Source organism: Hoplias malabaricus, chromosome 1, assembly GCF_029633855.1.
Source record: "Hoplias malabaricus isolate fHopMal1 chromosome 1, fHopMal1.hap1, whole genome shotgun sequence".
NCBI lineage: Eukaryota > Metazoa > Chordata > Actinopteri > Characiformes > Erythrinidae > Hoplias > Hoplias malabaricus.
This window is the reverse complement of record NC_089800.1, coordinates 31,719,943-31,732,702: the sequence shown is the minus strand read 5'-3', so window position 1 is coordinate 31,732,702 and position 12,760 is coordinate 31,719,943. Positions and strand designations below refer to the sequence as shown.

Here is a 12,760-nt window from a genome sequence, read left to right as displayed (position 1 = left end):
ACATTCAGTCGCCCATTTAAGGTGGAGTGTTGAAATGGACAACTTTTTTCAGCCTTTTAAAATGGAATAAAAATGGGAATAAAAATCTTTCAGCCACACATTTAATGTGGAATGCTGAACTGGAACAAGACAACTTATCTCTTTTCGCCCCTTCAGTTTTGAAATCGATTAAGAAACCAAATTCTGTCAGCCATTTAAGGTGGAACATAAGAATGGAATAAGACCCCAGTTCCAATAAGTAGCCCGTTTAAGATGGACTGTTGTACGTGGGGCGGAGTTGTGGGAGTGTTTGGGGCTATGTTCACTGTGTCCTGTTGTTGTTTGAGTTAGTGCTGAAATAACTGCGGAGTTTAGTTCAGCTCCAGTGTTGATTCAGTAAACCCAGTATGAACTGACCCGTGATGAAGTCCTCCGGAGCAACGGAGTGTGATCTGCACGCCCTGCCGCTGGAGTCCAGGAGGATCAGGCCGTTTCTGCAAGAGCTGAGGCTCAGAGCCGAGAGGGAAGCCTTCAGTAAAGTCCAGCTGCAGCTCTCTGACCAATTCTTAATCAAGTTCCTCAGAGCCAGGGACTTCGACGTGGACCTAGCGCTGAAGGTCTGCCCTGAAAATTAGCATCACATCTGTCTCTCTCTGTCTGTTATAGGTATCCGAATACAAACAAGTTCTCTCGCCCCTCTCTCTTAAACCTGTCTGTATCTATCTCTCTGAAAACAAATAAGACACTTATTTTATCCTGCTTTTCTGTGTCTGTCCGATATGCCTAACTGAAACCAAACAAGACACTTTCTTCTTTCAGTCTTAAACCTGCTTTTCTGCCTGTTTCTCTATCTCTGTCTGAAAATAAAAATGACACATTCTTTTCCTCTTTAACCAGTTTTTCCTGAATTTTCCTGTCTCTTTCACCTTCTATCTTATTCTGTCTGTTTTAATTATTGAAAAATACATGACACCTTTTTTCTTTTAAATGTTAACCAGCTTTTCTGTCTTTCTCTCTGTATCTGTCTCTCAGTGTGTTAACATTATCTACATTTTCTCCGATTCTTATTTATTTATTCTGTTTGTCTATTTGCCTGTCACTCTCTCTCTCTCTCTCTCTCTCTCTCTCTGTTAGAAACATGCGTTAATAAACATTGTTACATTTTTCTAAAAGTAAATAATATTTATCTTTCTGTTCTTACTGTTAATCTTCTACAACTTCCCTATCAGTCTATCTGACCATTTTTAAGTATCTGTCTATCTATATGCCAGTCTGTCTCTCTGACTACCTCTCTGTCAGACAATCTGACAGTTCCACTGACCACAGCTCTCTTAGGACTGAAGGAGCTTAAATGTAAATTGAAATCTCTATTGAAATCTAAACAGCTCAGGCTGTTGGACTGAAGCTGAAAACTGTTGTGACAGTGTTCACTGTATTTTTACTCTGTGTTACACTTCTCTGAGTAAAGCTACATATATTTTACTGGAGACAACTACACCGTCTTAAAGTTTAATGCATGTGCCTGTAATTTGGGAGCATTTCTGTTGGTGCATCATTTGTGAGATGTTCTCAGAAAACAGCTGGAAACAGGGGAAAGTGGAGATATGTGGTTTTGTTTGGACAGTGATGATTGGTACATATTCTTTTTTTGTGCAGACTTGTGAAACCCTTTAGTTGTATAGGCTGATAAATCAGCGCAGGGTGACTCCTTATCTCGAGAGGAAGGTCAGAATGTAAGAACAGAGCTTCCTTTCACAAAATGTAGGCCAAATGTGCTCAGGTTGTTTTTAAAGGCAGTAAACACAGATAAAGGGATAGGGAGATAGAGAGATATGTAATTTAGATGGACTGTATTTATTAAGAGAAACAGTGCTTTGTTTCTTCTCATTTATTTATGTTATTATTACAACATTAGATGCACTATCTATAGTGCATATAGTATATTACCATTCATTGTCTGTAACTGCTTAACCAGTTCAAGTTCACAATGGGTCTGGAGCCTACCCCAAATTATTGGATGCAAGGCCCTATAGTATTACAGCAGAAGTTATACGTACCATATACAATTTACTAATTAGAATTAGAATCACTTTATTAGCCACTGTGATTGCACACAGAGGAATTTGTTCTTCACATTTAACCTAATCTGTGCGGTGAAAAACACATTTACATGCACACTAGTGAATACTAGAGGGCACACATGCCTGAAGCAGTGGGCAGCCCTAGCCACGGCACTGTTAGGTTCCTTGCTTAAGGGCACTTAAGTCATGACCTGCTGGCTCTGGGGAAAGAACCAGCAACATTCCGGTTACAAGTCTAGTTCCCTAACCACCAGGCCACGGCTGCCTCGTGATCCTTCATTATCATGTTTGACCATCACTGTCAAAACAAAACCTTATATCTACTGAATATTTTCTGGACAGTGTGTGTGTGTGTCCACACTTTATGAGCATGTTTCTAAAGTAAATGAACATGAAAGCGTTAAATTCCAAATAATTTCAGATCATTTCTCCTGAGCCTTGCTGGTGACTTAAATTCGTAAAATAAAATAAGTCATGAGAATGACTTAATAAGACAGGGGAACAACATGATAATGTGTTGGAACCAAATATTTAAACTGTAGAAAAAAGTTAAGGTGTGCGAATGGGATATTTAAGCATCTCCTTCCCCAGCCTTATTAAGTCATTCTCACACGTTAATAACTTGTTTCCATGTTTTAATTTATTGTGAAGACGTGTCACCAGCTCCATCAATTTCTATCGATCCATTCATTACAAAGGGGTTTCAAAGTGTAAAAGTGTTTTTTTAATGATGTTAACAACAAAACGTCAAAAAGTAAGGAATAATAACAAAGATATAACCAGTTTATGAGGATATATAATGAAATGAGTTTTCATACTCAAAATGCCCCACCAACAGGTAGTAATGAAGATTAAAGTTAAATTATGTTAATCATCTTCAGCAATAACACAGATCATATTATGAAGATAAATGCAATGCGTTTGAAACAATTACACAGCAATATTGCTGTAATAATGAACCATTTTCCCACAGCTGCTGATTAACTATCACAAATGGAGACAGGAGTGTCCTGAAATCAGCGCTAACCTCCAGCCATCCTCCATCATTGGACTCCTGCGGAATAATTATCACGGAGCGCTGCGGGGGAGAGACGACGCTGGGAGCAGGGTTTTAATCTACAGGATCAGTGAGTGCTTGGTGCTTCAGCATTATGATATTCCAGATCTACAGTTCCCAATTTCTATATCTTATAAATGTTTATGTAACAGGTTCGGCAGGTTTCGAGCAAATTAATTAATTAATTAATTAATTAAATCATTGTCTGTAAGCGCTTGCTCAGTTTAGGGTCGCAGTGGCTCCGGAGCCTACCCAGAATCACTGGACACAAGGCAGGAAGGGGAGGTGGCACCAGTCCTTCACAGGGTGACACATACTCACACATTACACCTATGGAAATTTATTTTTGGAGTAGCCTATCCACCTACCAACGTGTGTTTTTGGACCATGGGAGGAAATTGGAGCACCTGGAGGAAACCCAGGCTGATACTGGGAGAACACACCATAGTTCCACAGACTTAGAGAGGGACTTGAACCCACAACCCCAGGATCCTGGAGCTGTGCGACTGTGACAATACCTGTTGCGCCATCGTGCCGTCAAGTTATAAAATTAAAAATAAACGAATAGAAAAACGCTCAAAACGCTTGGATGAGAACAGTGGCTAAATGCTGTTTTGTTGGCTAGCATTGTTTTAAAACTGTGTTAAAGCAGCCCAAGGCAAGATTTGTATTTGTTGCCCCTGGGCTCCCCTTAATTTTCAGCACTGTCCTGAAATCAAGGAGAGAATAGTCTCTTTCTCTAATCCAGATGTTACATAGTGCAGTTTCTGCAGTGCTGAGCCTAGATTAGACATGGCAGGGGCCCTATTCTCCCTGTTACAGCTCAGTGGAGCATCACAATGATTTTGGAGCTGTAATTTTAAGGTACAAATACTACCTAGTATTGCTTTATTTTAATTTAGCACTCTTTAACACTCAGTATTAATCTAACACCAAATATTGTGGATTTAACCATGGTGAATTTGCTGTGTGGTTTCCTTCAGGTCAGTGGAATCCGAAGGAGTTCACAGCGTACGAGGTTTTCCGGGTGAGCCTCATTACCTCAGAGCTGATCGTCCAGGAGAGAGAGACACAGAGTAATGGGCTCAAGGCCATCTTCGATCTCCAGGGCTGGTGTTTTGCTCACGCTTTCCAGATCAATCCATCACTAGCCAAGAAGATCTCATGCGTACTCACTGTATGTGTTTTGCACTGTGATTTTTAAATCAGGATTTATTTATTCAGAGTTTATTTCAGTTGTAGCTTAATCTCTTAAACTACAGGCTTTTTACTCAGGAATTAATCCTAATGTTTACTGCTGTAGATTAATTGGTAACTATTACATGCTGTTCAGAATCTATAATGAGTTACTGAGCATCACTATGAAGTTTCAGTTATCTACAGTTAATTAATGAATATCTTCTCTAAAGGTGCGTTCACAGTACCAGGCTGACTTTTTTGCCTTAATATGACTCAGATCTGATTTTTTTAGGGCTGTGTGAACGGGTCAAACCTAATCTTTCCCAACCAGATTTGAATCTCTTTCATATGGACATATGCTATGTCACTTCAGACTTTCATTGTTATGCGGATGACACCCATATCTACTTCAGTACCGGATCCATTATAGATCCACCCCTTGCTCACCTGGAAGCTTGCATTCACAAATCAAGAACTGAAGGAAACAAAACTTTCTCAGGCTAAACAGTAATAAAACTGAACTCCTCCTTATTGGCACCAAGTCAACGCTCAATAAAACCCCCTGTCTTACTCTCTACATTGACGATGTAGCTGTGTCTTCATCCCTCAACTCCACTTTGTCATTCAGCGCCTATGTCAACTCAGTAGTTAAAACATTATTCTTATTTACTTATAACTGTTATTATTATTATATGTGCTCCTAGATTGGGCATGTAACACGAATATAAATGCTCAGATTGGATTTCATGCTTATTTTTTTCCTGTGCATTTACATTTAATGTTTGTGGGCATCAGCCAGCACTGACAGGAATTGTAGGCTGTGTCTCAAATGGCTCTGAGCTCTCAGTGTACAAGCCATTAGTTATGAATCTACATTGTACAATACACAAGGCCATTTGGGACGGAGCCGCACAAACATATCAGTGTGGCATTTCAGGGTAAGATTTGTTCACATTTCAGACAGATACAGTCAATTGTATTTACACTTAAAGTGAACTAAACTATAGGAATTGATTGAGGTAGTGATGTGTACATAGCCTAAATGATTCAGTAATTACTATGAATTTCACATTAATCCCATAGAATCACATAAATAGTTTGTTTGTTTATAAATCCAATACATGTCTGATAATAATCCTACTTCTGTTTTAACAGGATTCATTTCCTCTGAAAGTCCGTGGAATCCACCTGATAAACGAGCCCATATTTTTCCGTCCAGTTTTCACCATGATCCGGCCATTCCTGCCAGACAAGATCAAACAACGAGTCAGTACCCTTCATCTACACTCCTGTAACCATATCTCACTGGCCACTTTATTAGAAACATTACAAACACTACTTGGCACAACAGAGGTGTTTCTGATAATGTGGCCTTTTTTCACCAAAAATACTTCTAATCAGTGGACCAACCCCCCGTAATTCCACCAGTTTTGATAGGATCCCAGGATGTGTCATCAATGGGGGGCGCTTGTGGTGCTTGATTCTAACATGACTGTGTCTGAATTCAGCTCCACAGCCAGAAATAAATGGATAGAGTCAGGACAGAGTCATGGTTTATCCACTGTTTACAGAGGGGTCAGATCAGAGTGAGATATGATACACATGTGGAAATGATGCACAGTTCTGAGTCATTGACTGAGATCCAGAGCATAGAGAGAACAGTGGAGAAAAGTAGAAGAAACTCCTGCAGTGGCACCGAACTCGGCCCCAGAAACACACACAGATGGAGCAGGTTGCTGTTTTATTTCCTTTTATTTATTTCTATTACTCTCTGTAAATGACTCGTCCAGCTCCACTGCACCATAACACTTTATTTTAGGCTCTGAGCTCTTTCTGGAACTCCTTTATCTCAACTCGCCCATGGACACTGTCATGCTTCCTGTTAGAGGACAGATTATTGTATGGTCCCAACTGGGAATTAAATTTTCTTGTTCAGGACACCAATTTATGTCGGTGGAAACAGGCCAAAATATTCAAATTTTGTTCACGAAAAGGAACCGAACAGGCTCCATGTTGGTGGAAGTGTGGTGCAGTGGTTTAACTGTTGGACTTATCATCAGGAGGTTGTTGGTTTGAACCCCAGTAATACCTCAGCTGTCCAAGGCTGTGATTCCTAGAGGGCTCTCTCCCTCCTTTCTCTCTGCTCATGGTTCTCCTCCTGCATGTTAAACTGTCCAGCACCAGTGGGTCATCTTCATGTGTCTCACAGGAAGCATGTGTTCATCCCCACCCTTATTGATAGAGGGAGACTCACTCACTTTACAAAATTGTTAAATTGTAATTGTAAAATTTGAAAATTGTACAAATATATCACTGAAGGTTAAAGGAGGAATCCTAAAGGAGGAAATCCATTTTGTCCCCTGACTCTTCTTCATGTTATGAACAGGCTGTTATACTGACACCTAGTGGCCTGGCTGCATTACATTTTCTGTACTAACCCCTATTTTAAACATGGCTGCTCCCATGTGGGGGACCCGATCTATGGAGCATAAACTGATTCACTGATTTTTCAGCTCATGTGAGTTACACTTTATACAAATCATCCTGTAAAATACTGAAGTCAATTTCATTAACAGTTTGGAAATGAAAGAGACTGATTGCACCTTTAAGTTATTTTGGAGTCATTGTGAGAAAATTGTGTTCACACCCATAAATGACATAACAAACCAAGTTAATGAGAGTTAATGTTATCCGACAGATTCACTTTCACGGCAGCTCCTACATGATGAGTCTTTTCGAGCATTTCCCGAAGGAAATCTTCCCGCCCGAGTACGGAGGGACAGGGCCCAGCTTGGTCCAGGTGTGTGAGGAGTGGACAGACTTCATCATGAAGTCAGAAGATTATCTCCAGACACTCTCCGCAGATTTAGGAGGAGAATCGTCCCAAGGCAGCTCCTGTGGACATCGCTAACTGAAGAAAAATCATCACAACAAAACTGTAATGTGAGTTTTGGGTGATGCTGCAAAACAGCTGCAGCTGACGTTTTAATTCGGACCACTGAATATGTATCTAATTTTGTTTAAGGATCATGACCATATAATAAGTTCTGGGTCTGAGCTGGACATCTCTATGGAGAAAAATTAACTGTGAACTGTGAGTTAATTTCTCCACTAAAGGTCATGCTCTCAATCACCAGCACATGAAGCAGTTCTGTATCAATAATACTACATGCTACAAGGTAAAAAAAAAATCACACTATATGTTAGGGTGTTTTCAAATTTGTCAGTTTTGGTTTGATTAAAATGAGCCCTTGTTTGATTGCTATGTGAGCACACACAATCCTGATAAGTGCATTAAGCCCAGCTGATGACTTTGACGGCTGGTGTGCAAAATGTCAAAAAAGTCATACGCACATCATATGACACTTTTTTTTTTTACTTTGGTTTCATTGTAAATGTGTCAGTGTGAACTCAAACCAAACCAGAATTAAAATGTAACAATGTATCCTTTTCTCTTTTTAGTCTGGGAACACAACTACAAGTCTGAACACACCCTTAGTTAAATTCCTGTTAAGTTCCAGCACTGTAATAAACCAACAGCAGGTCCTCAAACTAGAGCCTTGCATTTCAGAAAACCTAGCTTAGACCTGGAACTCTTTATATGCACAAAAACCCATTACAGAATGATGACATAACTTCAGTGGTCTATTATAGGTGTATAATCAAATATAATTAATAACAAGTGGAAGTGCTGCTTATCTGTATGCACAGAAGTCTAAGAGATAGATATATTGCTGTAAATTACAGCAGTTCTACACTTTAGCATTGTAAACATTTGCCATTTAAGGGGTAATTTTGCTGCAAGAGAAAATAGCCAAGGATCATAAACATGATTGTGAAGAATTCACATTTTTATACCTTTCAGCTTCTGACATTGCCAGGAAATTATGTATTTAAACTGCTAAATGGATCAAATATTGGGGTGGGTGCTAATAACATATGTATACATAACGTTAACCTGAGTATTTTTGCACTTTCTTAATATAACTGTTGACTTAATTTAACGTGAAGATGAGAAAGTGATAATATAATTAACATTAAAGTGGTTAGCTTTATAAATTTTTCAATACACAGCTGATCATGAAGAATCATTATTTTTATATAGTATATTGAAATGCAAACCTCTGACAGGCGGAACAACTGATCTGCTTGTTCTACTATACATCCAGCCAGGGCTTTCCCTTAAGTGAGGGTCTGTTTCTCAGGGTCTGGAGGGGGTCCAGACCCTGAGAAACAGACCCTCACTTAAGGGAAAGCCCTGCCTGCTCTTTCTGGTTGGAGTTTCCACTCATCTAAGTTTCTGATTTTTGATGTTTCTTAAGGTCCCGGAGGCTGGATCTGTGGTAGCTTAAGCAGACAAGTGGCTTCCCAGTGACAAAACAGATTTTACTGCACCACCACACTGTGATGCATTTTTATTTTTTAAAATGTAATTTTGTCCGTGTACTTGACGTATACAGTTCTGTGCAGTAATCTGAGACACTTCATTTATTTACTTTCCAACCAAAACAACCATTACACACAACTTTCACACACATATTTCTGTTACAATCAGATATAAATTATGCACTTGACTTAGGGGAAAGGATCAAAAGGATCAAAAAAAGTTTATTAAAAAGAAACTATCCCCTCCTTGACCATCTCCATTAGATATATAGCACTTAAAGCTTGCATCTCAGAGAGAGAGCAGAACATCCTGCTTCAGGAGAAGAATAGCTCAGCCCTATGGGTCTGAAAGTATGTGGTATACCATCCAAATCATACCTGCTCTGTGGGGGTCATGATTATTGAACAAAAAGAGTAAAAAGGGGCAAAGAATTATGTGAGTGTAGAAACAAAGAGGCCGGTTTAGTCTATTTGCTGATTGGTGTAATGCCTGATTTTTTCTACTGATGCGTGGATGTTTTGACTGGAAATAATTAATAAAGTGTGTTTTGTACAGAACTGATTATAACTGAGGGAAAATGAAGGACAGGGTTTATACCTGAAGGACTGAAGCAGTGTTTGTTGCGAAATACTGACCTCAGCTACAGTCTGTAAAATAGTCTTGTCTGTCTTAAACACCTGAGTGACTGTTTTTCTGTTTTCTGATTTACCTGGATTCAGACTCTTTCACTTTCTCACTAGCAAAAATGTGAAGAATGGACTTGTATGTTACGGACGTATGTCCTTAAGAGGTCCTCTTGCAAGAGCAAACTCAGGTTAGGTTCATCAGCAGGAACCATAATGTTGTTTGTGTATGTGTCGAGATAAAGAAGCTCCAGAAAGAGCTGTATGAGGTATGAGAGTATGAAGAGGTCTGGTCAACAGAGCTGGACTTGTCATTTGCCTGTGACCTGTTATCTGCTTTCTGATCTGAAAACAGAAAAGAAATAGTGAGGAAATAAAAGCAGGAAAAGGCTGCATGTGTGTGTTTTCTGGGGCTGTGGTTTCAGCAGAACTTGAGGAGCTGTCATTATAATCTGACCCCACTCTAAACAGTGGATAAGCCATGTCCTGAATCTATCCGTTTATGTCTGGCTCATTGTTCTGTCCTGGTTAAAACACACAGCAGCTCTGTGAAGGAATGCCCCATCAGAACTGGAGCAGATGTGTGGGGGAGATTCACTGGAGAGAACCAAGGTTATAATCCTGAACAGAACTGATTCAAGAACCACAGGACTATGAGGGTCTTCAATATGTTACTCTTTTTAAAATAAGCCAAGTCCTGGACTACACAGCATTTTGGATTTTGATTTTCCATTGAAATGTAGATATAGCCCAGGACTAAAATCCCTGTCTGGGAAACCTGCCCTTAAAGTTCTTGGCTTGGATTTATTGTCGTAAAAGCTTTTCATTGGAAAACAAGCTGTTCATTCTGTGGATCCTTTTCAGAAAGGTTCTTTACACTTTTAAAAGTTCTTATCCCTTTAACATAACTTTTATAGAATTGGAATTTTCCATAACTCCCCCATAATACTCAGGCTGGAGGGTGTTCTGGTTCTAGAGTCAGATCAGATGTCCAGATGTCCTCCTGTAAACGCTTCTCACAGAAAGTGAGGACAGTAAACAGTGGCGGACAGTGGACAGTGGAGGTGAATGGAACCACGCGTGCTCCTCTAAAGCCCCTCATAGAAAGTGAGAACAGTAAACAATGGGGGACACACAGCTGATGTCTGACCATAGTTTGTAGAAGGTGGTGGTGTTTGAATGCAATCCTGGTGGAAAGGGAGGTGCAGGATGCTGGTATTAGTTGTGATGTTCACTATATTCTCGATAGAGACTCTGTAGACAGCGGAGGCGCTGCTGGAGGAGTAGAGGGAATAAAATGCTGGGTGTGTGTTGGAGATGTGGAGACACTTGGTTCCATTCACCACCATTGGAGAGAAATCTGAACCTCTAACGTCCACCACTGTCCACCACAACACAGTCCAGCACTGTGTCCACTGTCCAGTGCTGTGTTTATAGCTCAAAACAATTCATGGTTAAGAGTGTTTATGAACTGACTATTTTTATATCTGCACTATATAGGAATAGTTTATATTTTATGAGAAATTACAAAATAAATGTCACATGTGCCTTCTTGTTACACATGTACAGACAGAAGCCAGACACACAATTTTAAATTGTGCTCTTTAACTCACCCCCCTTCAGTCCCCTGCTATTTGCCCCTTTGCCCCGCTGCACTTTGCTCCTGTTGTTTTGGGGTTGGTAAACACCGTCTGTCTGTTGACTTTCCTCGAATTGAGCGGCTGACAAACGGATTTCAATCAGATTCCCATCTTTATTCAGCACTTTTATAGCTTTGGTATTTTACTTTATTTCACATCTTTGTACACTGTCAGAAACAAGGAAATAAAACTGAAATTAGGTGTAGTTACAGGTTATAACTCAATTCAGTCCCTTTTTTTCTTTTTTTCCCCCAGGGATAATATCTGTATTATTGTACCTTTTCATAACCAAACTGGAATATGATCCCATTCTGCCCAAATCTACAGTGAGTGGGCTTCGGGAATAAATGTGAATAAAGCAGCTGTGCTTTTATTTTACAGTAAAACTGACTGACAGATATACCTTCCATCCCTGTTACACTTCATGGTTTGGATTGTTTACATGTTTACAGAAAATAACCAGACATTCACGCTGTAAATATAACATTAAACAATCACTGTCTCAAAAGATCCTGATGTGAACTTCCTTATTCCTTCATTTGTCTCATTTACCCTTGTGAAATATATATTTTATGTTGGTAGTTTTTGAGCTATACAGCTGTGCTCAGTTACGAACAAGGAATTTATTGCAAAGCAGCTTTGCCCATACATTTATGAACATTTTACATCAATAATTCTGTCATAGTCTGACAGACCTCTTGTGTGTGTGTTTAACTCTAAACGACCTTTTTAACTAACTGTTAAAAAGATTTAAAACAAATAGGAATTTGCATTTACATGGCCTGGCCTTAAAAAGTCACATGCTGTAAAATTCTCCACTCACTCCCCACACTCTCAGCTCCATGGTTCACACTGGGTCACTGTAATCCATCAGTTGCTCTGCATACTTAATTAGCCCACTTTCACCCTGTCATTCAATGGGCAGGACGCCCACAGAGCAGGTGTGATTTGATGAGTGGATCATTGTCAGTCTAGCAGTGACACTGAGGGGGTTAGAAACTCCAGCAGCACTGTTGTGTCTGATCAACTCGGACCTGCACAACACACACTAACACACTAACATCACTAACACTGCTCTGTGGGGTCCTGAAGAACAGGGGGAAATGGGCGTAATAAAATATGAACAGGTGGACTACAGTCCGTAATGAAATGATTGCGTAATATTAGGGAGCTTGACATGTTTTAGGCTAGTCAGCGACTTATTTAGAAACGTTTTATACGAGAATACCTTTGACACCTCCTGGACCCTTTTTCTGCGTGAATAATCAGACGAGTCTCAGCTGCAGCTGTTCATATTTTGTCGTGACATTTCACCCTAAGATCAGATCTAACTTTTGTTATGCCTCCAAAATAACATTTGTTTTGCATCCAAATGTGCCTCACTGTCGCCCTCCTTTGGTATAGTTGGAGACATATGTCTGGATAAAAAAGGCTTAATACACACTACAGTTCAAAAAGATGGAGAATTTTGTGGTTCTTGAGAACCACTGGACAGTGTTGTGTGAATGGAACTAGACGTCCTTCTCTAAAAGCCCCTCACAGAAAGCAAGGACAGTAAACGATGGAAGACAGTGCAGTTGAAAGGAACCAGACGCCTTCCTCTAAAAGTTCCTCACAGAAAGTGAGGACAGTAAATGGTGGGTGACAGCGGACAGTGGAGGTGAATGGAACTGTGGGGGACACACGGCTGGTGTCTGTCCGTAGATGGGAGAAGGTGGTGATGTTTAAACCCAGTCCTGGTGGAGTGGGATGTACGGGACGCTGTGAGGGACACACATTCATTGAGATAAGGTGTCCACTGTCCTCCATCATCA

The 12,760-nt window shown here is 40.0% G+C and overlaps 1 protein-coding gene across 2 annotated transcripts; it reads left to right on the top strand.

Annotated features, from left to right (window-relative positions):
- Positions 1 to 345: 345 nt before the first annotated feature.
- ttpa (tocopherol (alpha) transfer protein) lies at positions 346 to 11,444 on the top strand. Of its 2 annotated transcripts, XM_066662381.1 has the most exons (6): positions 346 to 596; positions 3,034 to 3,187; positions 4,101 to 4,294; positions 5,452 to 5,562; positions 6,995 to 7,239; positions 8,619 to 11,444. In XM_066662381.1, the coding sequence occupies exons 1-5, from the start codon at positions 402 to 404 to the stop codon at positions 7,205 to 7,207; spliced, it is 867 nt and encodes a 288-aa protein (XP_066518478.1). In that variant the 5' UTR covers positions 346 to 401; the 3' UTR covers positions 7,208 to 7,239; positions 8,619 to 11,444. The 2 variants fall into 2 exon arrangements, with proteins under 2 accessions (XP_066518478.1, XP_066518477.1); XM_066662380.1 differs by having other exon boundaries at positions 6,995 to 11,444.
- Positions 11,445 to 12,760: the final 1,316 nt, after the last annotated feature.